This window comes from Malurus melanocephalus, unplaced genomic scaffold (genome assembly GCF_030028575.1).
Source record: "Malurus melanocephalus ecotype Western Australia unplaced genomic scaffold, MMel_1.1 scaffold_224, whole genome shotgun sequence".
In the NCBI taxonomy this organism is placed as follows: domain Eukaryota; kingdom Metazoa; phylum Chordata; class Aves; order Passeriformes; family Maluridae; genus Malurus; species Malurus melanocephalus.
The window spans coordinates 562747-588511 of NW_026623456.1; the positions used below are offsets into that span (position 1 = coordinate 562747).

The window sequence follows — 25765 nt, forward strand, 5'->3', positions numbered from 1 at the left end:
GAGCGGCTCCGGTATGGGACAGGGGATGAGTACAGGAAGCACTGCCTGAGGAGAGTGGGGAGAAGGTACTACTTCACTATCAATGATGTGCAGCCAGAGGATGCAGGCGTGTACCAGGTCAGGGTGGAGGATGTCCCTATTTTCTCAACTGAACTGGATCCTCAAGGTAAGGAGTTCAGTTTGATGGATGTGACGTGCAACTGTGGCAATTTATTTTTTTTTGCTGGAAAATTGTATCTAGGAACAGGTGCAAAGCTCAACAGTAACTCCTGACCACTACAGAGAACTGGTTTTGTGTCTTCACTTGTCTGGCACAGGTARAAAGAGCAGGAGGGTGATTATGTGCTTTGGATGCTACTTTTGCACCCAGACCAGTCTGGCTGTGGGTGACAGTGAGCGTTCCCTTTAATTGGCCCCATATAACAGTTTACTTCTGTAGGCTCTGAAAAWTAACAGCTCAATGCAAGCATCGTGTTGCAGAAACACATCAGTGACTACAAACTGCCAGCACATCAGTGCTGTGTGGTACAAATGTCTCAGAAGATAATAAAGACAAAAATCTACTTTTCAGCTTTTCTGTGGAATTGGGCATAGAAGAACATCTCAGTTTTTCCTTTTCCTCATGAACCCAAAGCTCAGAGGCACCACAACTTCCTATTCTTTCCTCCCTCAGTTATAACAGTTTTCCTTGGAGCACAGAAYCAGCTGCTCCATTCCCACAGCTCATGGTTTCCCCTGCAGCCATTCCAGCGCGGTTCCGGCAGCCGCTCTCCGACGTGCGCTGTGCCGAGGCCGGAGATGCCGAGTTCCAGTGTGTGCTGTGCACGCCCTGCCACGAGTCCCTGTGGCTGCACAAAAGCCGCCCCCTGCAGGCCAGTGACAAGCACCAGATGTCTGTGACACCAGACGGCCTGACCCACAAGCTGATTGTCAGGAACGTGGGGCCCTCGGACAGTGGCCTGTACACGCTCGACGCGGGACAGGGCTCCTCCAGCGCCTGGCTCGTCGTGGAATGTGAGTGGTTGCAGCGGGTTGTTCCCATGGTTTGTTGGCAAAAAGCATTCCTCTCACTGCCTGATGGCCCAGGGAGATGTTGCACTGCTGGGAAATGAATTGCTGAGCCTCTGTTCCCTAAATTATGCCTGAGAGAACTGGAGGTGTTCAACCTGGATAAGATGAAACTCCAGGGAGACCTTGGAGCCCCTTCCAGTGCCTAAAGGGGCTCCAGGAGAGCTGGAGAGGGACTGGGGACAAGGGATGGAGTGACAGGACAAGGTGGAATGCTTCCCACTGCCAAAGGGCAGAGTTAGATGGCATATTGGGATGGAATTGTTTGCTATGAGGGTGGGGAGGCCCTGACACAGGATGCTCAGAGCAGCTGTGGCTGCCCTTGGATCCCTGGCAGTGTCCAAGGCCAGGCTGAACGGGGCTTGGAGCAATGTGGATAGTGGAAGGTGTCCCTGCCATAGCATGTGTTGGAATGAGATGTCTCATCCAAACAATTTTGTGATTCTATGATTCTAAATTCTATTTGGAAAAATTAAGATCTGGTTAGACCTTCTTTCCTCTTCAAATCAGACCAACTTTTCCCCTTTTAATTAGTCCTGACTAATCCTATTGGCTTGTTTGCTCTACAGCTACAATGAAGTAGCACATTCTCCATCAGTTATCAAAAAATGCTCCTTATGTCCCCCTGTGTTTTTGAGGAAGCTGCGCCAGTGCAGCATGCRGGGGCTCAGGGAGCCTTTCATACTCTCAGTTCTACACTATCAATGCCATACTTCTTGCTAGATACTATTTTTCTTTCCCATTTAGAGGTTAAACATGTTGGAAGGAGCTCAGAGGAAGCTAGGAAGGTGGGAACACCCCTTTCAGTGCAGGCACATTCACAGGCGCCTGGCTCTTGTTTGTTTGCTTCTGAAGGGTGGTTTCTTTGGTTCCCTTTAACTTTGGCTTCCTTTGGGATYTTCCTGCAGCAGCAGCAGGTGTCTCTCTCACAAAGGCCTTTCCAAAGCAGCGTGGGTTTCTGAAACAGAGAAACTGCCCATGGGTTTCAGTGAGCTGCTCTGATAAATTATATCCAGCCTGGAAACCAAAGCAGTGAATGACCTGCTCTCAGAATAGCCTGAATTTGGGATTAATCCAAAGCAGATTATTCACAGATCTGGAAGCTTTAGTCCTCAGGTTGGCCATCCCTAAACCACCCATTACCCAGATGTGCAAGCTGCCTCTGGAGCAGTGAAATGTAGGGCAGGAACTGATGGCTCCTCTGTGCGTGGAATATTCTGTAACTCCTCCATAGCTGGAGGGAGAAGGCAGATGGAATTCATGATTCCCAGATACACTCTAAGCCCCTCTAAATCAGACCTGTCTTGTTGGAGGTTTCTTTTTCTGTTATTGTTGTCTTATTTGTTTTTTTTTTTATAATGAGCATGTTTCCACTAAAGGACAATGTATTTTAACTAAAAATAATTTATCTTTAAGTGACATTTCATTGTTTGAATGTGACATTGAAAAATTCACTATTTGAAATTATTTTAAATTTATTTAAATGTATTACATGTGTGTGTGACCTAAAATGAAATTCAAAAAGTGCTAACACATTTTCTTTGGTAGTTGATGCAGTGCATGATCTATTGATTTTCTGTTATTTTATTCCCATTCTTTTTCTGTAAATTGTAAAACCACTCCCATCAAACAATGCAACTTCAGATGCCAAAGGAAAGAGGAGACAGGATGAAGGAGAAAAGATTGAAAAGGAGACATCTGAGTGGCTGAAAGAAACAATGGCAGACAATGAAAGGGCAAGGAAGCTTCGGCGCCAAGAGCAAGCTGGTGATGAAAATCATCCTTCCTTTGCCACATCTTCTGGTGTGGGGAAAACTGGCTGGCACAGAACAGCCCAAGGCAGCAGCCAAGGCAGGGGCCAAGGCCACTCCATTGATCCTGATGATGGAAGCCAAAGCTTTCTGGGGAAAGAGGGCCTGCGCAAAACCCACATAAATGGAGAGATGGGGTCTGGGCAGTTTTCTAGAGCAGGTCTAGATGGAGACTCAGTGGCAAACGATGGCAGTATCTTTGGACTAAAAGGCTTAGGAGGCAAAAGTGGATTAAGGACTGTCCATGGCACAGACCCTGTATTAGGAGGGGCAGGTGAATGGAATTCTGTGGATGGCAGAGGTGAGGGTGTGCTGGGTGCAGTTAACATTGACATGGATGATGGAGAAGGTTTGGGGTCTCAGCAGGGCAAGGATGGGAATTTAGGTGATGCCAGTTACAGAGCTGGCTTTGGGCATTCTGGGAGATTGGGTGATGGAAGTTCTGTGCCAGATGGGCTTGATCCTGATTCAGCTGGAGTGGGGGCCAGTGTAGGTGATCTGTTCAGCTGGACTGGTCCAGGAACTGGAGCAGGGGGGAATGCTGCAGGTGCTGGAATGGCAGGAGGAATGAGGTCCCACCATGGCAAGGATGGGCATCCCACTGTGGGTGATATGAACGGAGCAGGTATCAACAGAGAGGGACTAACAGGAACTCCCTATGGCAAGGATGGCCTGACACCTCACGCTAATGTTCAGTTAGGACAGGCAGGAAGGTCTGGCTCACTGTATGGGCCAGGAGGCCTCCCAGCTGGAGATGGGGCTATACCTGGTGCAGGTGGCAATTCCACAGGAGAAATGAAGGCTTTATATGGTCCAGATGGTCAGCCACTGGGAGGAGGTGTTGGTGGTGCTGGTGGGGTTGGTGTAAGGGTATTTGAAGCTTCCTATGCAAAGGATGGTCTCCCAGCTGGGGCCAGTGGTTCTGGTGCAGGGGGACTTGGATCTCCCTATGGAAAGGATGGTCTCCCAGTTGGAGCAGGTGTTGGTGGGGCTGGTTCAGGGGCAGTCGGGGGTCCCTATGGAAAGGATGGTCTCCCAGTTGGAGCTGGTGTTGGTGATGCAGGGGAGGTTGGGGGTCCCTATGGGAAGGATGGTCTCCCAGCTGGAGCTGGTGTTGGTGGTGCTGCTGGGGCTGGGGCAGCTGGTGCAGGGGGAATTGGGTATCCTTATGGAAAGGATGGTCTCCCAGTTGGGGCTAGTAGTGCTGGTGCAGGAGGATTTGGAGAGGCTTTGTATGGTCCAGATGGTCGCCCACTGGGAGCAGATGTTGGTGGTGCTGGTGGCACTGGTGCAGGGGGATTTGGAGCTCCTTATGGAAAGGATGGCCTCCCAGTTGGGGCTGGTGTTGGTGGGGCTGGTGCTGGTGCAGGGGGATTTGGATCTCCCTATGGAAAAGATGGTCTTCCAGTTGGGACTGGTGTTAGTGGGGCTGGTGGTGCAGGGGGAGTTGGAGCTCCCTATGGAAAGGATGGTCTTCCAGCTGGGGCTGGTGTTGGTGGTGCAGGAGGAGTTGGGGGTCCTTATGGAAAGGATGGTCTCCCAGATGGGGCTGGTGTTGGTGGTGCAGGGGGATTTGGAGAGGGTTTGTATGGTCCAGATGGTCGGCCACTGGGAGCAGGTGTTGGTGGTGTTGGTGCTGCAAGTGCAGGGAGAATTGGAGCTCCCTATGGAAAGGATGGTCTTGCTGGTGGGGCTGGAGTTGGTAGTGCTGGWGCAGGAGCACTTGGGTATCCATGTGGAAAAGATGGCCTCCCTGCTGGCTCAGGAGCTGGTGGAGCTGCAGGTGGTGGTTTTGGAGATGCTGGATCTCCTTATGGAATGAATGGTTTCCCAGCTGGAGCAGGTGCTGGTGGGGCTGGTGTGGGGGGATTTGGAGTTCCCTGTGGAAAGGATGGTCTCTCAGTTGGAGCAGGTGCTGGTGGGGCTGGTGCAACTGGTGCAGGGGGAGTTGGATCTCCTTACGGAAAGGATGGTCTCCCAGTTGGGGCTGGTAGTGCTGGTGCAGGAGGATTTGGAGAGACTTTGTATGGTCCAGATGGTCGGCCACTGGGAACAGGTGGTGGTGGTGCTGGTGGGGCTGGTGCAGGGGGAATTGGAGCTCCATATGGAAAGGACGGCCTCCCAGTTGGGGCTGGTGTTGGTGGGGCTGGGGGTGTTGGGGGTCCCTATGGAAAGGATGGCCTCCCAGGTGGGGCTGGTGTTGGTGGGGCTGGGGGAGTTGGGGGTCCATATGGAAAGGATGGTCTCCCAGTTGGGGCTGGGGGAGTTGGGGGTCCATATGGGAAGGATGGTCTCCCAGTTGGGGCTGGGGGAGTTGGGGGTCCATATGGAAAGGATGGTCTCCCAGTTGGAGCAGGTGTTGGTGGTGCAGGGGGAGTTGGGGGTCCATATGGAAAGGATGGTCTCCCAGTTGGGGCTGGTGTTGGTGGAGCTGGTTCAGGGGCAATCGAGACTCCCTGTGGAAAGGATGGTCTCTCAGCTGGAGCAGGTGTTGGTGGTGCAGGGGGAGTTGGGGGTCCATATGGAAAGGATGGTCTTCCAGCTGGTGTTGGTGGGGCTGGAGGAGTTGGGGGTACCTATGGGAAGGATGGTCTCCCAGCTGGAGCTGGTGTTGGTGGGGCTGGGGGAGTTGGAGCTCTCTATGGCAAGGATGGTCTCCTGGCTGGGGGTGTGGCAGGAGCTGCTCATTTTCCTCTTGGAGGTGAGGAAGCATTGAGATCTGGCCCTGGCAGGGATGCCATGCTGAGCAGAGCAGGAGGCTATGCAGATGGAGCAGGAGGAGAGGGCTTTTCTGGGGAAGGCTCTGCACTGTGGGGTGGAGGGTCTCCCTGTGGCAGGGACAGAGGGTCAGCTGGAGCCAGGGCTGGTGCAGGTGGGGTTGGGGGTTTGGGAGGGGATGAATGGGATTCAGTCCATGGTAAAGGAGGTGTGGCAGGTGCTGGTGGACCAGGTGGTGAATATGGGCTGGAGGCACACCATGGCAGATCTTTAGGAGGTCAAACTGGAAAGGGCACTGCCAGTGATGTTAGAGGGCCAGGGGACAAAGATTCAGCTGGTGACAGAGGGTCGATGTCAGGTTCAGGAGGAGCCAGRGGAGAGGGCAGAGATTTCGGGCCACTTGGCTCCCTGTATGGCACAGATTCTGCCTTTGGAGGGGCAGGGAGTAAATCCCATGACAGATCTGTTGACAGTAGTTCAGGTGGGTTTGGTCAAGGTCCACTGAGTTATGGCCAGATGTCAGGTCCTTTTGGAGGGCCTCCTCCAGCAAACCAGAGAAACCAGGAACCTGAACTTGATCTTAAAGCAAATGATTCCCTGAACAACAAGGAAAGCACGGCTCCAAAGAGACGGAGTTGCCTGGATGATCTCAAAGGTACGTGGTTAACTGGTGACTCGTGGTCTTTGCATTTTGATACTCATAATCTTAATCCTGCAAAGAAATGGGATGTTATGGTTTAGATAAATACTCTATGTCGATGTTATGGTTTAGATAAAAGCTCTATGTAGAAATTTGTTTGTCCCATGATCTGTTTCCAAATTCTCCCACTGATTGGCTGTTTGATTTTACACAATTTGCTCTGATCAAACTGCCTTAAAGGCCTAAATGATTTTGTTTGTTTAAATTACCTATACCAGCTCTCATCTGTTCATTTGTGTTTCACATCCTTGTGATACAGAACAGTTCGAACATACCAGTTCCCATGTGTTGTGGTTTGAATTTGGCCAAAAGCCAAAGCACCCGTGATGTTCCCCACTCTTCCCCCCCCCCCCCCCACCACTGCAGAGGGGAGAGCAGAAGCCAAATTAACACTAAAATTTATGGCTTTTAGATAAGAAAACATAATTGAGAGAAAGATTGAGTATATGCTCCAGAAATAGACAGGATCAAAAAACCTAAGTTGCAAAATAGATTTATTACTAAGGACTACTAAAAAACTATCACACCGGGGAGGGGAACAGAGATAGGGAAAAATTTACAAGGAGAAGAAAAAAATGGACATTTAAAGACATCTGTTATTCTTTCTGGGAACCTGTCTTTTCCAGGTCACCCCTCCCCACGCCTCCATGCCTTCCCATGCACAAGWGGGGCAGGGATGAAAGTTTAACATAGATCAAACTACTCATTACAGTTATTGTCCAGCACCATAAGAGAAGAGTTCTTACAGCTCCAAGCTGTGGAAGTTCTTTTCCCAAGAAACAGCCAGTGTATAACTGCTGGTGACATGGGATTATTTTCTTTACCTCATGGGAGAAAGGGAAGCAGTCCTCCAAGGCCAGCATGCTGCATTCTGAGGGCAAGGCCACTCTCTCAAATCTCCTGGCAGAACACAGTTTCTTCTAAGCATCAATTCGCTTCAGACGGGCTGGTGGGGGCGCACCTCTTCCCCCTTTCTGGCTTATGATCAGTCCAGTCCTCCAAGGCCAGGTTGGTTTTTTTTTTTTATCTCAGGTGCAGGGCCTCTCTTTTCTATACAAGTCTCCCATTGAAGAAAATAGTCATTTCGAGGACCACTTGTTTTCTCCATGTTCGAGCACCACAGCAACAGCACCTGTCTTCTTCTTACTGTGATCTTGGGTCTCTATTTTTTTTCTTACATCTTCTCACCCTCCTCCTCGGTTCTCCCCCGATGCAGGGGATGATACTAACAACCTAAAAACTAATGGCGGCTGCGCTCTATCTTGTTTTGAATTCTTCTAAGTACAAGACCATACATCATCACCGAGGTGTAACTAGCCTCTGCAATTGGCCCAGGCCTGACCAGCAGCCCGTCCATCAATCTCAGAGTCACAATGGATTGGTTCTAAAACACAGGGGATAGGGCTGGAGAAGAAGGAGAAAGCTTCTAGAACTTTGTCACAGGAGCCATCTTTGTGGTTTCTTGGTCCCATTCCCCACCACCAAAAAAACTGGACTGAGTAAAACCAGGACACCATGAAGTTTAAATGAAAATCAACATGCTTCTTTGATACTGCTCCAATTCAAAACTGAGGGGTTCACTTAATTTTTCTAACACCTACTGCAAAGAGCTGTGTTTTTCCAAATTCTGGGAACAATTCTGTGTCTGCTTATATGGGGTTATACAATGTAAAGAGCTCTTTCCTCTTGTAACATCAGAAATAATGTGTTGCATAGAGGAAGAGGGGCGTAATGTGTTTGCAGCCATTTGAGTAAGAGCTGTGATTCCACCAGCAAGATGATAGTGTGAAAATTGTAGGAATGAGAAATTTCAGATGTGTAATCAGAGGGGAATATTCTCCTAATGGGATTGCTCACAAATTAGGAATTATAATTTCTAAACCATAAAAATAAATATAGATATGGAAGTAAAATAATCAAAATTGGAGTTCAAGGGGCAGAAGAGTGGTGTTTATTAGAGAGGGATGAGAATGTTAATGGAGAAGAACTTGGGAAGGGAAAGACGAATACAGGGGTGGGAGAACAGTGTGCCTGGGGCTTGTTTAGTGGGACTTGTTGGGCAGCTTTGTGTGTGGCCAGTGCAGAAGAGCAGCCTGGGGTTTTCCCACTGGCTGTAGAGGGAGCCACGACAATTAGCATAGACATAAACCAGGCAATCTGCGACTGGATAATGTGATTTGTGATGAATCCATTGCCCAGGAGATGAATGTTGGGATGGAGATGATGTTGGGATGGCTGCGTGTCCCTCAGGGCACTGAGTGTACCCAGCTGGCCCACMGTGAGGTGGCACAAAAACCTCTCATGACCACAAGACATACTTTTTAAAAAGCTCCTTTCCGCTCACGTGCACATGCATTTCCAGCTCTAGATGTCCCTCTGTAACACAGACTTGGCTTCTTTCCTTTCTTTGCCTATTCAGTGCCACGCTGTTACCTCAACAAGCAGCTGGCGACGGTGCGAGTGCTGAAGGGGGACCCAGCTGAGCTGTCCTGCACTGTCAGCAAGGACAACGTGACAGGAACCTGGTTTAAGGATGGCCTAAAGGTAGGTTCCTTGAGCTGGCTGTTGTCTTTGGGTAGCAATGTTCTGCTCTCTGGGTCTGCTTCCTAAGGGTGGTGTCAAGGTGTCCTCCCAGTCACCTGCAGTCCGAGTGAGGCCATGGAATGGTGCAGAGAATCCAAGAATCCCAGAGTAGTTTGGGTTGGAAGGGACCTTAAAGATCATCCAGTCCCACCCCCTGCCCTGGGCAGGGACACCTTACAAGACCCAAGCCCCATCCAACCTGGTCTTGGACACTTCCAGGGATGGGGCAGCCACAGTCTCTTTGGACAACAGACTACTGTCATTAAAAATGCATGACACTCATAAGTCTTTTCAATTGCATTTCAAAATGTTTGGTATCCAGTTTCAGATTTGATTTTTCCCTTTTTTGAAAAAGAATGGGTCCTCTGTCTTTTACTTTGTAGTTAACAAGCATGGATGGAGTTGTCTTTGAAAAGAAAGGTCTTGTCCACAAGCTAATCATTAACAAAGTTGAAGATATTCATGCTGGGAAATACAGGTTTGAAGGTGGAGATGTGAAAACTGAAGCTTCAATTTTTGTTGAAGGTGAGTATTCAAACCACTGATGAAGCATGGGAGCCTTGATGGGCTTTAAATGTAATATATTTACTCAGAGACCTGTCATTGGTTATTGAGATTACTTTATAGTAAAGAATTAAAAGATAAATGGGAAAAGTTTTTTGTACAGGTTGGTGCATTTTGCATTTGCAAGTTTGACTAGGGAGCCTTCCCCAATAGCTTTCCAAGCAACTCAAAGATTTTGGAGTGTACAGAACACTTTATCAGAGCAGATTTTTCATTCTTGTGTTTAGTGTGTTGCCTAGCAGAAATTTTCTCCAGTGAAAGGAAAGTGTGATACCACAAAACCTGGTGATAATTATCTTGTAGCAAAGTACAACTAAAGGTGAAGGTCCAAGTGTTAGGAGCTTCTAAGCCTTGTTCGCAGCATCATGAGGGGATCCCTTCCCTCTGAGGTGAGTCTTATCCTCCTGGAGTTGTGGTTTTCAATGACCTTGTATCACCTGTTTAGATCCTCCTCAAGTGGACAAAGTCCTCCTCAAGAACTTGACGAGTGTCCCCACGGTGGCCAAGGCCGGGGAGGGGGTGAAGCTACGGATCCCATTTGAGGGCCGGGGGCCCATCAGGGCTGCGTGGCTGAAGGACAGGATGGAGTTGGGGGATGACTCCAGGATCCGTGTGGACAAGACAGACACCTGCACCACACTGTCCATCTCCAGCTGCAACAGGAAGGACTGTGGGGATTACAAAGTCAGGCTCAAGAATGACAGCGGCGTCCTGGAGATCAACCTAAAGCTCATGGTGATAGGTGAGATCCTGTAACATCCATTGTGGCCTTCACTGTCAGGTTTAGGCAGAGAATCCATTGACACTGGTGACAACCTTATTTGGAGTGACTGGGTATTCCAAGAGAAATAAGACTCTGTATTTTGCCCCAAAATCAGGGTACAAGGAAAGATTGATGACATGCTTCTTGCCCTTTAGTACAAGGGGACACAAACCTACTTTGGTTTCTCATGGCCTCAGCAGCYGAATTTTGAATGTTCAGGCACTGTGGGAGATGGAACTTTTCCCAGTGTGCAGATCTGAGATAGGATATCAGGGTCCAATTCAGCCCTCCCATAAATGYCTGGCTCTTTAGGGAGACTGGAAATGATGTTGTGCGTGTATTAACAAGCTGAACTGGTATTGTGCATAGGAGAACAGTTGGTGCAGGAAAAGTGAGTGCCTGGCTTTCCATCTTCCCCATCAAAAGTTAGAAGAGTGGAAGTTTGGAAGAGCCAATTCATGTGCTCAGCCCTCATCCTGCAGCTGCACTTTTATTTCAGCAGGAAAAGTCTCCTAGCTGGTGAGCAAGGGACAGAGCTCCAAACCCAGAAGCAGGTCTGGGTCTGGAGCCAACTTGTGTCTCTGTTCATCTTCCCAGACAAGCCACAGCCCCCAGCAGGACCCATCAAAATTGTAGAAAGCTCTGCCAACAACATCACAATCCAGTGGAAGCCACCAAAGGATGATGGGGGCAAACCAGTGCAAAGGTACCTCGTGGAGAGGCAGCAGATGGGCAGGAACGACTGGGAGACTTTGGGAGAAACCCCCAGGAGCTGCACCAGYTTCACCATGAGCAAAGTAGAGGAAGAGATGAGCTACTACTTCAGGGTGAGGGCCGTGAATGCTGAGGGAGCGAGTGACGCACTGGAGTCAGGGGAAGTCAAGGCAGCTGGTAAAGGTGAGGAGAACTTCTCATAATTCATAATTCAAATTGGGAAATTCTTCATCAAAGCTGTCATCAATGGTAACTCAATGCATTGTGGATGTTGCTGCAGATCTCAACTTCAGTCTTCACACAAAGCTGTGGAGGGTGCCCAGCAAGAGCAGCAGCTTGCTGTAGGCTCTGGTGATGCTGAGTGAGATGGAGTTATTCCTTGTTCATGCTCCATTCTGGATTGGAAAGGAAGTTTCATAGGGAGAATGCAAAATGCATCAAAATCAAAGGAAGTTTTTTTCCTGGGGTGGCTGCAAATGGAACATGTGAGGCCTTTTCTTAACTCCACAAAGGAGTGTCTCTGTATGTGCAGCACTTCTCAACATGACCACTCCATTCCCCTGATCTCCAAACAACTGAATATTGTCTTTGTCCTTCAAAGAGTTTAAATTCTAGAACAGGTTTGCCATGAGCACAAATGCAATGTTCACTTCTAATTCTCTTCTTTCTCCATTCTCATTCCCATAATTTTGTATCTTGAACACTTTAGCAGAGGGCAAAGAAAATCCATTTTGTTATCAGTTTCTGTTATTGAAAATATGAATGATGATCACAGTTCATCTCATAGGAACGGCGCACCCCACTGACAAAGGAATTGTCAGTTCTGATGACAGCAGGTCTTTTGTGAAATCCAAACTCAGGAACAGAGTCCACCCTGTTGACTGATGATCCAGTTTGTGTGGGGAACAGGATCCACAACTTCAGGTCTCAGCCAGATTTTCAGAGCACATCCATAGGAATACCTTGGGAAATCTGGGGAGAAGAAATTACACATGCCTCTATTTTATCTTGCAGTAAAAACATACCTGCTAATAATGAAGCCCTCATCTCTTTCCAGCTTCCCCTGGTGCCCCAGATCCCCCTGAGATCATCAGTACCAGCAGGGACACCATCACCATATCCTGGAAGGCTCCTCGTAAAACTGGCACTTCCCAAATTAAGGGATACATGGTTCAGAAACGCAAGAAGGGCACTGTGACCTGGATGCCAGTCACCAACGTGCCTGTCAAAGGTGGGTATCCTGAATCCTGGCACCACCTGGTGGGTTTGAAAAGGCAAAAATGTCAGCTGGGCTCAGGAGCTGCTTAGGATCTTACACTTTTCACATCAGGGTGGTGATGGGTCACAGGTTGGACTAGATGACCTTGGAGGTCTTTTCCAACTAAATGATTCTGGAGTTCTGTGATTCATGTGTTAATTGATTTTGAAGGAAATACAATGAACACATCCCAGAAGTTCACATGCACTTGGATAGGGAATGGCAGGGGAGTCAGTGAGGGCATTTATGGCTCCTGAGAATTTTTCAGTCCACAATTATACCTGGAATTAGGCACAGCATTGCTCTGTCATCTTTCATCCTGGGGAACAGCTCTCCTCTGAGCCAACATGCTCCTCTCCTCTCTGCAGACAAGAAGCTGAAGGTGACCAGCCTCAAGAAGGGTGTGCAGTATGAGTTTCGGGTGGCAGCTGTCAATGCTGCTGGCACAGGACAGCCCAGTGACCCCTCAGAGCCCACCTTTGCCCAGGACCCCATCAGTAAGTGCCCTGCCCTATGCTCTGCTTGGGAGTGCTTGTGGGGAGATATTCCTAAATCCCCTGTAATAGTGTGTGGAGACAAGGATCAGTGACTGGGGTACGTTTCATGGCTGGCAATCAGCTCAAGGAAGGAAGGGAAGGAGTTTCTGTGGGATGTCCAAGTCAAGATGTGACAGATCCCTGTGTGGAGTAATGTGCAGTGTGGAGAAACACACAGGATGGGCTGCAGAGTGTGTTGGAATGTTGTGAATTTACTGGAGGGCTGACAGGAGCAGGGACCTGGATCCAGCTCTGAAGAACTGGGACATGGTGTGGCAAGACAGCAGGGAGGAAATCCAGTGCACTGCAAGAATGTTGGGGAATCTCAAGCAATGACTGAAAAGGGGGCACAGAAATCCTAGAAAAATAATTTAAATAAAATTTCTCCCTCCAGAATCTCCAGGCCAAGTGCAGGACCTGAAAGTGAGCAGCASTGACAGCACCAGTGTCACCTTGACATGGAACAGACCTGAAGTACAAGATGGGAATTATGTGAAAGGCTATGAGGTGGAGATGAGGCCTTGTAACAGCCTCAGCTGGACCAAATGCTTCACCCTTCCTGCAGAAAGCACCTCATGCAGGGTCCAGGGCCTCCAGGCCAGGGAGAAGCTGTTCCTGCGTGTGAGGGCCCTCAGTGACGGCGGCCCCGGGGAGGCAGCAGAGCTGGAGGCTTGTGCTGGAGCTGCTGCTCCTGCAGGTGAGTCAGGGGCTCTAGGGTTCTGTCCCGAGGATGGGACACTCCCACGGGGCAGGAGCAGCTGAGGCTGTAGGACACTGGGATGAGCTGCTCCCAGGCCCAGGTTAAGCACTGTGACAGCACTGCTTCTACTTGCCTTGGGGTTGGTTATCTGCTCACCTCAGCAAGACAATCTCAATATTAACTGATATTAGATGTGCAATCCACAGTATCAAAAAAAACCCCAGAACTCCATTTTCTCCTTGGACTTACATTTTACCCACTGTGCAGAGCCACACCACAGTCACCAGACAGACTCTCCATGTACCTTACCCCTGCCCGCACTCTTGCAAGGGAAAAATAGAGTTTTCAGTAAATTTTTATACAGTCTTTAGGAACTAAACATTTTATTTCATTCTCTTAAATCACAATTTTTATGTTGKTTTTTTTTGATACTTTATTTTACTTTTTAATACTTTAGTTTGAAAGTTTTCACCATTTTCACTTTTCCATCTTTATTTACAATCTGCAGTTCCATTTGTTCCCTGCTCTTTGGGAACATTGTAGAATTACAAAAGTAACAGATAATTCTGTGAGGGATTCATATTCCTTAACTTAGGTCCTAAGTGAAAATGTCTACTTTGACCTATGCCTGGAGACCCCATTTATCAATAAATAGATAAAACAAATCCATCTTGAAAGCAGGTTTTCATTTCTATACTGGAATCACTAAATACAATTTAGCACTACTATATTTGGTATTCTTAGGGAAATACTAAATGCTATAGTATACTGATGAAAAGAAAATACTTCATATGCTAAAAAATATTATTTTAGATAAACTCCTGCAGATTTCCTGTGGATGTTCCATGCTCTGTATTGCATGCATATTTTATAAGTGTCCATTGAAATTTCCTTTCTCCAGACACCATTTAAACACAAAAGATGATCCTTATGATGGGATAAAGTGTGGCAAAGAGCCAATTTCTCTGTGACTGAGACATCACTTGAATACAGAGATTGTTGTGAATGTATTTTTACATTACTTCCCCTTCTTTAGTCATAGTGATAAATAAATAGTAATGAAATTTGAAAGGTGTGAATTCTGGGACTGAATCGGGGAGATATTTCCCTCTGTGAATTCCTCACCAGCCTCACCCAGCTGGGAAAGGCCCCAGGGGATGGAATGTGTGTGATTGTCACCAGTGACTGCACCAACATCCACCTTTATGGAGTAATTCTTGTCTTTTCCAGTCTCTCCCAGGTTACTGATAGATGACACAGTGAAAAGCTTCCTGGTTATAAAAGCAGGGAATCCCATCCGGGTGAAGATTCCCTTTGAGGTGGGTATTCAGGGCTTTGGAGGAATCCCCTACCTGGTTTTATGCTGCACTCAATAGCAAACAGGAAAACTGAGCCACAATTTTTATGCCATGGGAGTTTGCCTGCAAGTCACTGGGCAAATCCTTTGGCCTGCCTGTGCTGTGTAAACTCTCAGGATGAGGAAAACATGAGCCAGAAGTGAGCTTCAGTCTTGGAATTGGAGTTTTATGAGATTGTGGGCATTCTTTAATGAGGAATTCCTTAACAAGGCTCAGTGCTGTCCACCCAGTCTTATCAATGTTATCATCATCTGGTACTGCTCTGCCAGATTTTCAAATCAGTGACATCCTTGTGACCCCCTCAGTTTCCAGCAACACCTTGACTGTGCTTGTCTATTCAAGGAGCAACACTTGAGAACTTGGCAGGTGCTGACCTGCCAAGAACCCCAGGTGCTTTGGAATAAGCGTGGAACAACACAGGCTTTTTTTCCTGGAAAGGGTCATTAGGCTTTGGAAGGGGATGCCCAGGGAGGTTTGGAGGTGTCCAGGGAGTGCCTGGATGTGGTACTCAGTGCTTTCAAGGTGGGCATTGGGCACAGGTTAGACTTGATGGCCTTGGAGGGCTTTTCCAACCTTAACAATTCCATGATTCTATGAAGTCTGGGTTACCAGAGGAGGGTGATGCAGATAAAGTGTGTATATTTGTTGGCCTTTCTCCTAATCCCTGGGAGAACAGAGACCAAAGATGGCACAATTGAAATCAAGACTTGGAGGATGTTTTCTTCTTTCCCAAACCAACAGATCTTTAAAAAAAAAAAAAMCAGAAAATATTAACTCCTGATGTCATGTGTTCTCAATATGGCATAGCTTGGTTGATCCAGTTCTGAACACTTTACTGCAATAAAATCCTTAAAGGAAATGAAGAAAGAAAGTAGTTATAAAGAAACTGTAGAGCAGATCAGGGCTCTCAGATCCATCATGGATCTGTATTTCTAAACATAATTGTGTCATGGAGGTGCATATTTGGGGTAAAATAATGAAACTAATGATATGAGGCCCAATCTGGAGGTGACACTAGTGGGTTGTGACTCGTTGTTTCCAGGGTTCTCCAGAGCCAGTGGTGACCTGGTTAAAGGATGGGCTCCCCCTTCCCAGCCATGCTGCTGTGAGCACCGAGGATGGAACCACCCAGCTGCTGCTCAGGGCAGCTGAGTTCAGTGACAGCGGCACCTACACAGTGGAGCTCGAGAATGGGCTGGGGAAAAGGGAAACCTTCAGCTTCCAAGTTCAAATTACAGGTAACTCACTGCCACCTGTGCAAATGTTCCAGCAACTCCCAGTCAATCCAGGCAGGGGCATGAAGGGACTGAGAGCAGCCCTGGGAGGACTTGGGGGTGCTGGTGGGTGAGAGGTGGACATACCCTGGGCTGATCCCCCAGCKTGGGCAGCAGGGCAGGGGGSATTCTGCCCCTCTGCCCCACTCAGGTGAGACTCCATCTGCAGAGCTGCCTCCAGCCCTGGGGGCCCAACAGAAGAAGAACATGGAGCTGCTGGAGCAAGTCCAGGGGAGGCCACGGAGATGCTCTGAGGGCTGCAGACCCTCTACCTCTGGAGCCAGGCTGGGAYAGCTGGGGGTGTTCACCTGGTGAAAAGAAGGTTCCAGGGAGAACCTTAGAGCCCCTTCCAGTGTCTAAAGGGGCTTCAAGAGAGCTGGAGAGGGACTGGGGACAAAGGATGAAGGGACAGGACAAAGGGGAATGACTTCCCACTGCCAGAGGGCAGGCTTAGATGGGATATTGGGAAGGAATTTCTCCCTATGAGCGTGCGGAGGCCCTGGCACAGGGTGCCTAGAGAAGCTGTGGCTGTCCCATCTCTGGAAGTGTCTAAGGCCATGTTGGATGGAGCTTGGAGCACCCTGGGATAGTGGAAGTTGTCCCTGCCCATGGCAGGGGGTAGAACTGGATGGTTTTAAAGTCCCTTCTCAATCCAATCCAGTCTGGGATTACGATTTACTGTGAATAGGCAGAAGGCATCAGACTGAGTTTGGCAAGGTGAGCTCTGGTGCAGTTTTGGCCATGCAGGCACAGGGAGAACCAGGGTACAATTTTCTGTGAGATTCAGTCTGGGTGCTTTTTGATCTCATTTGCCTGCAGGACAGAGCAATCCACTGATTAAAACTGTCCTTGCAGAGTGACTGAGGAGGGTCATCACAGGCTGTGTGACACAGCTGACCACCAAGCACAGCTCTCCCAGCTGTGTCCCCAGGAGGGGAAGCAGCTCAGCCGTACCACCCTCCTGTCCCTRCTGAGCAATGCAGATGTTGTGCAGCAGCAGCTCAGTTCATAGCAAATGCTTTTGTTAGCATGGAGAAGGAACAGCATTTTGTCCTTCCAGTGACCAGGATGTTCATTGAGCCCCAGACATGCAACAGACTCCAGGTTTTTAGGGTTCTGTGCCACTGTCCCTATGGCTGTGCCATTGTGTGCCCTCCCCTGGCAGATATTCCACAGCCCCCTGGAGCCATCCGGCTGGAGGAGAATGTGCCTGGCACAGTGACAGTGACCTGGGACCCCACAGCATCCGAGAACTGGGARAAGAACCTGTATTACACCGTCCTGAAACGGGAATCCCAGAAGGGCCCATGGCACGTGCTGGGGGACCTGATCTACAACAACAAGTTCACCTTCACCAGGGTGGTTCCAGGCAGGGATTATTACTTCAGGGTGGTGGCGAAAAACGAACTGGGAGCCAGTGATCCATCAGAGACTGTGCAGCCCTGGAGCATTCGGAAAACAAAGGGTAAAACATTTACAAGTATTTCTCTGTGTTGTGTTTTGTTTCTTTTATTCTTTCAATATCCCATCCTCAAACTGGCCTCTCCTCCTGGGAATATTCAGTTGCCCAGAACAGGAATGCACAGAGATGTCCTGAAGAATTCCACTTGGGCAGAGAAGGTTTGTCTTTTCTGCAGGGACGTTGTGCAGGCAGACCCTTACTTCCCAGCCATTATAGCATGTAATTTGCCCCAAGATTAATTCCCAGCAAAATCTAAGGCTTAAGTCTTGTAGAAACCAAAGTTTCTGACTTCAAAGTTAAATTTTGGGTAATCTGAGGAGCAGCAGAGATTACAATCCATAGGTGTGTGGGACCTCTGGCAGTTGCAGATACCTCACAACCAAACCCCTGCAAATCCTGTGGTGCTGGGAGCAGTATCTGAACATGTGTTTGGTGCTGTTTATTTCCCACAGCTGAATTTCGAGTGAAAGCACAGAAATACAGGGGAGTTAACCAGAACCAGCCCCCGAGGTTTCTGGTGCCCCTGAAGTCACACGTGGTGGTGACGGGCAGCGAGTGTCGCATGAGCTGCGCCGTTGGAGGCCACCCCCCRCCAAAAATTACATGGTACAAGGACAGCAGAGACCTCTCCAGAGATCCCAACTACTTCTGTACGAATGACTTCGGAGTGTGCTCCCTGGTGGTGCTGGGGGTCACCAAGCAGGATGAGGGGGAGTACATGCTGGAAGCCAGCAATGAAGTGGGTCGTGCCTTCAGCAAAGCCTTCCTCGCCATCAAAGGTAACTTGGCACAGCTGCTTCCCTGCGAGACCCACGTGGTATCACTACTGCCCAGTGCCTCAAAAATTGTACCCAGCGAGCTCTACCTGCTGACAAAGCAATGGCACATTTGGGCTGCTTTGCTGAATTCCTAATTACGGTATTTGTGATCAAGTACCAAACAGAACCAGAAATGAAAAGGCAGATGGAAAACAATACTTGATTTCTACATGAGCCAGAGGTTTTGGATGGCCTTGAGCAAATTTTTTAGAAAGAACAATCCCATCATCATTAGGTAGGATGATATCAAGTTTAGATTTCTCTCCAGTGCAGAATAAAGACCCTGGCAAATGTGCCAGGTGAGGGGAGCAGTAAGAGAACAGCTGATGTTTGGTGGCCAAAGCCAACACAAAGGGAAGAAGAGGGCATGGTCAGAGGTGCTGGGATCCTGATGTGGATGGAAAGGCAATGGGGTTGGCTGGGGACAGATTCATGGATACACTTATGGATAAATATTGCTGGTGACTGGATCCAGTGAAATACCCTTTACTTGGAGTCAAATCTTTTCCTTCTAATGCAAAATACCACACTGGGACTACAGGAGTAGGCCAGTTAAACCTGTTACCCTGTTGCAGACTTTTAGGCCCTGTAACATTTCAGCTCCGCCTCCCATGGAGCTTTTCAGACTATATYTCATCTCCCTCACTTCAACCCTTAGCTGCTTCTCTCTTGCTCTCACTTTCAGACTCCTCCCTGTAGCGTGGCCCTGCTGAGAACATCCCTGCATGGCTCTGATGATGAGAAGGTTTTGGTGAGGACTGGTCCATATGAAGGCTGTGCATTTATTGTCAGATGTTCATTACAGTCTRAGGGGGTTATTTTTCAGATCCAGTAATTGCACTTTGAACATGATGCTGCATCGACATCAAAACTGGGGGGAAAAAGCTTTCAGAGAATTGGGTTTGTTTTTTTTTAGTGATCAGACTTTCCATGAGAACTTTAAAAAACAGCTTAGAAGCTTCAGGAATACAGAATGTGAGAGAAAAAATAATTGGCCAAAATGAAACTTTCCATGGAGAACACAGGTGAGAGAGACCATCTTGCCACACCACTCACCTGCAACAAGGATATTTCTGGACACCAGGGGATCTCTGATCCTTTCAAATGTACTTTTTTAAGCCAAAACAATCACTTTGGATTCCATGTGATTCTCAACAGGTTTCCCAAATCTGGCAGGAGCAGTTCTGCATGTGTTCYACTGCCAGTAGCAGCTAAGTCAATTATCTTCCCTAACATCTAAGTTAAAAAGAGCATCTGCCTGCTTTTTTTATCTGGGCACGAGATCAATTCTCAGACCAGCCTTCACTGGGGTAGGTGTAATTCCCAGTGAAAATGCATTGGTGGGAAGGACTGAAAGTCTACAACCGGTTTTGTTGTGTGAGCAGAGAAACTCTCAAAGGCCACAGCATGTGCTGCACAAAGGCAGTGCCAGTCCTGAACCACCCCTGTGTCACCTGTGCATCCCCTGGTCATGGCACTGCTGGGAGCCATTTGCCTTGTGCAGAAACAGGTGAAAAATCCTTCCTGTCTGACTAGAAACACGAGGAACCCCCAGGGCCCTCGTGCCATGGCCAGGGGATCCCAGCACTGGGCCTGGACAGCAAAACGTTCTGGTGGCTGTAGGAAGATGTCATAGCCAGAGCCCCGAGGGTACTGTGTGACAGGAGAGAGCAGAGCCAAACACGGCTGTGGGGATGGAATGCTTCTTTGGATTACATTTTGTACGATGTTGTACAGATGTACCAGCAGTAGATTATTAAATTAAACCACAATTCAGTAAAATCTACCCCGAGTCTGTGTTTATTCTGGAGACATTCAGGAGTTCCTGAATCCCCGGCTACTGCAGTTTCACATCCGATGGCTGCACACGGTCATTCCTCGTGGAATTGCTCCAGCAGCTCCTCCTCCTCCTSCTGCGCTGGAGGCAAGGGGGGGTCTCACTTGCAGGGCGGATTTGCTGCTTGACTGATACMCACAAGGGCCAAGATTGATGGTAATCAGAATTGGAGTGAAGGGACCTCGGGAAGCCCCGGCACAGCGGGAGCACGTAATTCCTGCGAGTCCTGCTGAAATGTCAGCACCAATTCCAGCAAGCAAATCCTCTGCTGCTGCTTTACCCCGTGAGCTTCGATCGCAGCCAAAGGGGATCCCCCGCCGGGAATCACCTGCCGGGTGGCAGGGCCGGTGTTTGTGACTCCCCATCGCTGAACGTGCCCACGCCGAGCTGGGATTACCCTGGGCCCTGAACGGTGGCCCTGGGACGGGATCCTGGGTCCTTCCCCACGCGCTCCAGGCCGTGGCTCGGAGGCTGCGGGCGAGACCCAAGAACGGAGCCATTGCTCGGGACCGGCACCTCGCGCGCAGCGCAATGGCCTCAGCCGGGCCCGGGGCGGGGGCTCCCCCCGCCTCCACCAGCACATGGTCTCTCCCGCCCCTGCGCCGTGCGTCCCGCCCCCCCACGTCCATCACGACACTGCTCGCCGCTGATTGGGCAATCCGCAGGGCTCTCCCCGAACCAGCCAATGGCCGCGCCCTTCCCGTGCGGATCCGCCCCCCGGCTCTGTCCGCGGGCGCTCAGCGAGCGCTGCCCTGGCCCCGTGAGGGAGAGCGGCGGCAGCGGGGGAGCGGGGGAGCGGACGGGTGGGGTGCGGCGCGGCGCGGCGCGGGCGCTGCTGGGGTGGGAAAAGAACAGTAGAGAAGGAGAGGCTGACAAACGTGGTGGTTCGGGCGTGGGGCGGCAGCGGGAGGAGCTCTGTGACCGCGCGGGGAGCGGGCGCGGGGTCACCGGGGACGGGAGCGTCCCGGGCCGGGAGTGCCGAGCACGGCCGGGAATGGCGAGCACGGCCAGGAGTGTCCAGCACGGCTGGGGTCGGGCACGGGACACCGGGGATCCCCTGGGCGGGGATACCGTCCTCAGCAATCCCGCACCGGCCCCGAGTCCCCCCACGGCTGGTGCCGCTCCTCGGAACGTTCTCCTGGACCTCTCCCAGCTCGGGGAGCGGTCCGAACTCCGGAGCGGAGCGGAGCTGGAGCGGGCAGAGCACCCTCAGGATCTCCTGCTTTCATCGTGGAGCGGGGATTCCTGCCGGGGGAGAACAGCGGGGAGTGTTCCGCGGCGGCTGCACCGGGGCAGGGCGGGCGACAACATCCCTCGGGCCGGGGCTCCGGCGCAGCTCCTTGGCTTCGGTTCCAGCATAATTGTCCGGGACGTGCTGCACATCCAGTTTGTGGGTAAATGTTGGGGATACTCCTGGTCCCGGGCRTTGGGTCCAGCCTGGCGGGGCAGCGGAGATTCATCCTTTGCTGGGGGGACGGGATGATGTTTTTGGCCAGTGCAGAGGGAACAAAGCAGGCTTTTCCTCACCCGTGGGTGGGTTCATTCCTCACCCAGAGCAGTCAGGCCTTTCCCAGGTGGCACTGTCCTCCACGCCGGCAGCTTCATTTTCCATGCTGGAGTTTGTAAACCGGAGTTGGGGACAAGGCAGCGGGGTCACAGCAGGGCCGCTCCCACATCCCCGGGGTGATGGGATGAGGGCCTGGGAGCATCCGTGTGCATCCCTCAGGAACGGGTGTGCATCCCACTGGAGAGGATCCACCCTCRGCCGGGCAGGAGCAGCTGGTGTGTGCTCTGCACACCATGGGATGTGGGGAGCCCCTCTTTGAGCAGAACTGTGACCTGGCTGGAACCAGCTGCTCTTTCAGCAGCACATCCCAGGCACTGGTGCCCAGATTCATGGAAGAGGTGGGACAACGGGTTGGGGTGGGCACAGGAACATCCTGTCCTGGCAGCTGCTCAGGGGCTCCATCTGCCATGCTTGGCACCTGTCCTGCCATCCTGCTCTCGCAGAGGAGGGATTGGGAGGTGTAGACACAGCTCGGAACAYACCCAGCATGGCCTGGGCACTACCAAGGATGGGACAGGGTGGACAGGAGCCTTTCCTCACTGACTGCCAGGTTTTGCTTTCTTTCCCTGAGTGCCAGCATCTCAGCTGCTCTTTGTCCACCTGTTTTATTTGCTGTCAAAACAACCAAAATACCTTCCCAGTGAATTAGGTCCAATTCAGCAGCTCCAACTTTTAGTTCAGTTTAACGTTTTTTAATAATAATAATACATAAAATAAATAAAAGTTAATTTTGTTTGTAATTTGAATGTTTCCTTCATCCTTTTCTACCTTCTAGTGGAAGGTGTGTCTTTGTGACATGGGGAGGTAGGAGCTGGTTGGGCTTTAAGATAATTTCCAGTCCAAATCTTTTTAAGATTCTGTGGCTCTGGTAACTGGGGGGCTGCTCTTCCTTCCAGGAACTATYTGTAACAGCCACAGGATGTCCTGGAGGGACCCTGACCGTGTCACCAAGGTCCCAGGGGTGCTTCTGGGGTGTGGCACTGYTGCAGCCTCTGCTGGCACTTGGGAGTCCCTCGGAGCCACTCCCCAAAAAATTCCCATCACATGAGGGAGCAGCAGTGCCCAATGACTGTAGTGGGTGAGCATCGAGGACAGAAATGCTCCCGARGCAGGAGGGGAGGGATGAGCTGTGCCGGGGGCTGCAGCCCCATGCGGGACAGGGTGTGCTGTGATGTGCTCAGTGATGCCTCTGCCCGCGCTGGGATGTTTCCCCGTGTTCCTGGGCTGGGTTGGGTTTGGTGTCACTGCTGAGCTGAGTGGCTGTGCCAGCCTGGGATGATCAAGTTGAGGAACAGGTTCCATTAGAGTAAAATCCCCTCTCAGCCCCTGAGGAGCGAGGGTGAATCCTGCTGGGGCAGGAAGCAGCTCCTCACATGAACCTCCTGTGCAGGAGCTTGCTTGGGGTATTTGCCGCTCCCCCGCCCCCCCATTCTTTTGTTTGGACTCCATCTCATATTTGGTGCCTTAGAGAGCAAGACKGAGAGTCTGTACATGAATCAGCAGGGTTTTCCAGCCTGTTTTCTGAGTGCTGATATGGCACTTAAGAACTCACTGGCCCTTCTTTCCTTTTCACTTTTCCCTTCTTAGGTTCTGCTTAGGGAAGGCTTTTCTCCCTCCAGCACAGTGACCAAGGCTTTAAGGAGTGGAAGACTGCTGCCTCCTCTTCCTCTGCATGTTCGTGGTCTCCATGTGCTGGGAATGTCCCTGTCCTGTGTTTGCCCTGTGCAGTTGTGTGTCCCAGTACCTCTCCTCCAGAACAGAGCTGCTCGGGGCTCTAGGACTCAGCTCTTGGTGGAACTCCTGTGGTGGAGCTGCATCCACGAGGAGTTTGTTTGCTGTGCTGGCTCTGCTGAGGGCAGGAGGGGGTGGGAGTTGTGCTTATGTCCTCAGGGACCCTTTTGTCCTGGAGAGCTCCAGTGTATCTGTCAGCGTGAAGGTCTTCCCTGGCAGGGTCTGGCTGTGTTGGGATCAATCCCTGAGCAGCCCCTGAGTGTGAATTTGGGTCCTTTTCCCTTTGCAAAAGGTGACTCCTCTATGGCTGCAGGAGTCCACAGCCCAAGCTCCCGGCAGGATAAGATGGGCTGGATGGACCCTGAGCAGTGTTTGGAGCAATGGTAGCCAAGTTTCGCTCTYGTCTCCTGGATCCAGGAGCTGCAGAAGGGGCCCCGGACGCTTCTGGAACTTGCAGAACTCCGCAGGGAGCTCAGCCTTTGGAGCGGCTCCTCCCTGGCTGTGCAGCTCATCCCATCCCTTCCTCTCCAGGGAGTGGTGCTGCAGGACTGCGGAGCTCCCCGGCTTTCCCTGTGAGGGTTTCCCGTGTGGGAAGCTCTGCAATTCCAGCTCCTTCAGAGCCTAGGGACGCTTGACTCTCCACGATCCTCGTTTAAGAGCGGCCGTTGGCATCACTCACCTGGAGCTGGGGGAGGAAGCTCTTCTTGCCTGGCGGAGGAGATTCAGGCAGGAGCAGCTGTAAACTCGAGGTGCCCTGGCAGCTGCAAACCTGCTGAGGTGCCCTCGATCCCTTCCTGTGGCATTAGTGAAGACATTAAATACCACAGCAGGGACCCTAAGCAGCCTTGGGGCAGATCCAGGCCACACGAGAGGGACTGCTTGGCACTGATTGTACAGCGCTGCCTGTTCCTGAGGAGGTGATCCCAGCTCCAGAGTGTCCTGTGACACCCACGCTGGAATGTGTGGCCAGGGAGGGATGCCTTGTGCTGGATGAGGCTGCTTTGGGATCTGGCCCTGCTGACGAAGGGGAATGTGGGGTCCTGGCTTACTCCATGGCTCGCTGGGGGCAGGGTTTGGAGCACCCCCTCTGCAGGGTCAGCTTTGCTTGCTTTGTCTGTGGGAACAAACAGGAACTGGAGCTCCTTCTCCAGCACCCCTGGGACAGGATGGAGTGGGGACAAGATGGGGACAYGATGGACCCACTTTCTGTATCTGCACTGGCTGCCATTCCCTCCTTGGAGCCCTGGATGCTCCATGTGCAGGGATGATGTTCCCACAGGGAGAAGCTTTGCTGTTTCCTGATCCCCAGGCATTGTCCTCTGTCCCTGTGGGTTTGGATGCCATGGGAGTGTGGGTGCCTTCCCTGTGTCCCCTGGCTGGGGGTCCTGGTGAGCCCCCTCGGAGCTGGGAGCTCTTTCCAGCACAGGACAGGGGCTCTGTGGGGGCTGGGGGGGGACAGTGACAGCTCCTGTTCCCTGGCTGAGTCACCCCAAAGGCTCCGGCTGGACATGCTGCCATTGGCACTGCAAGGAAGGAGCCCTGGAAATACGTGGGATGTTCCAAAGCCTCTGCAGTGTCTCAGCAGTGTCTCAGCTGTGGTGGAGGCCCAGCAGGGCCCAGCTCAGCTGAACCTCTGGAGATCTGGGAAGTGGGTGCAGAGCTGCAGCTCCCAGGGCACTTCCCACCCACGGCACTTTTCCTGCAGGARCTTTTCCAGTCCTGTCCCAGCCCGAGGGGACCTGCCAGCCACAGGCAGAGGTGGATGGAGGCATCTACCAGACCCTGATTTTCTGCCTGATCCTAATTCTGGGGCTGGTGACAGGAAAGGCAAACCAAAGCCATGCAGGAGGATGGTGCCACTCTGCCCTGCCCTGCTGAGGGGGGATGCCCCCTGCGCTGGGGGGATGCAGTGGGGGCTGGATCCCCCTGTGTGGATTCCCATGGAWCACGGCCCGGGGCCACAGTGTGGCATTAAACCAAACCCTGCTCTGCCTGATGGAGCTCCCTGTGCCCAYGGAGTTCTCTTGGAAGGCAGGATGCAGCAGGGCAGCAGCAGTTCCGTGAAAGGTGATGCTGTGTGTGCTGCTCTGACAGCAGCCATGAGAGGCACCTTGATCCATGCAACAGAGACTGTTACACCACAAGGAGCTGTTTGATAAGGAAACCATCACCACATCTGGGCAGCTCTGCTGCTCTTCATGCTATGTAAAGGGACTTCAGGTTTCTCCTTGGTCTGTGCCCAGCTCTGGCACCGACAGAGCAAGGGTCTGCCCAGGGGGGGCCAGAGGTATCCAAAAGGTCAG

At 50.9% G+C, this 25765-nt stretch overlaps 1 protein-coding gene across 1 annotated transcript in view; it reads left to right on the top strand.

The window, feature by feature from the left end:
- IGFN1 (immunoglobulin like and fibronectin type III domain containing 1) overlaps window positions 1–20099 on the top strand; it is a 32994-nt gene extending 12895 nt beyond the window's left edge. Inside the window, exons 10-23 of the mRNA XM_057374429.1 lie at window positions 4–166; window positions 742–1014; window positions 2713–6252; window positions 8717–8841; window positions 9264–9405; window positions 9890–10186; window positions 10805–11104; window positions 11979–12152; window positions 12548–12676; window positions 13110–13412; window positions 14646–14734; window positions 15816–16011; window positions 17213–17512; window positions 17962–20099. Coding sequence (XP_057230412.1) covers window positions 4–166; window positions 742–1014; window positions 2713–6252; window positions 8717–8841; window positions 9264–9405; window positions 9890–10186; window positions 10805–11104; window positions 11979–12152; window positions 12548–12676; window positions 13110–13412; window positions 14646–14734; window positions 15816–16011; window positions 17213–17512; window positions 17962–18422 — 6492 coding nt within the window. The 3' untranslated portion in view covers window positions 18423–20099. The remainder of the gene's footprint in view (window positions 1–3; window positions 167–741; window positions 1015–2712; window positions 6253–8716; window positions 8842–9263; window positions 9406–9889; window positions 10187–10804; window positions 11105–11978; window positions 12153–12547; window positions 12677–13109; window positions 13413–14645; window positions 14735–15815; window positions 16012–17212; window positions 17513–17961) is intronic.
- Window positions 20100–25765: the final 5666 nt, after the last annotated feature.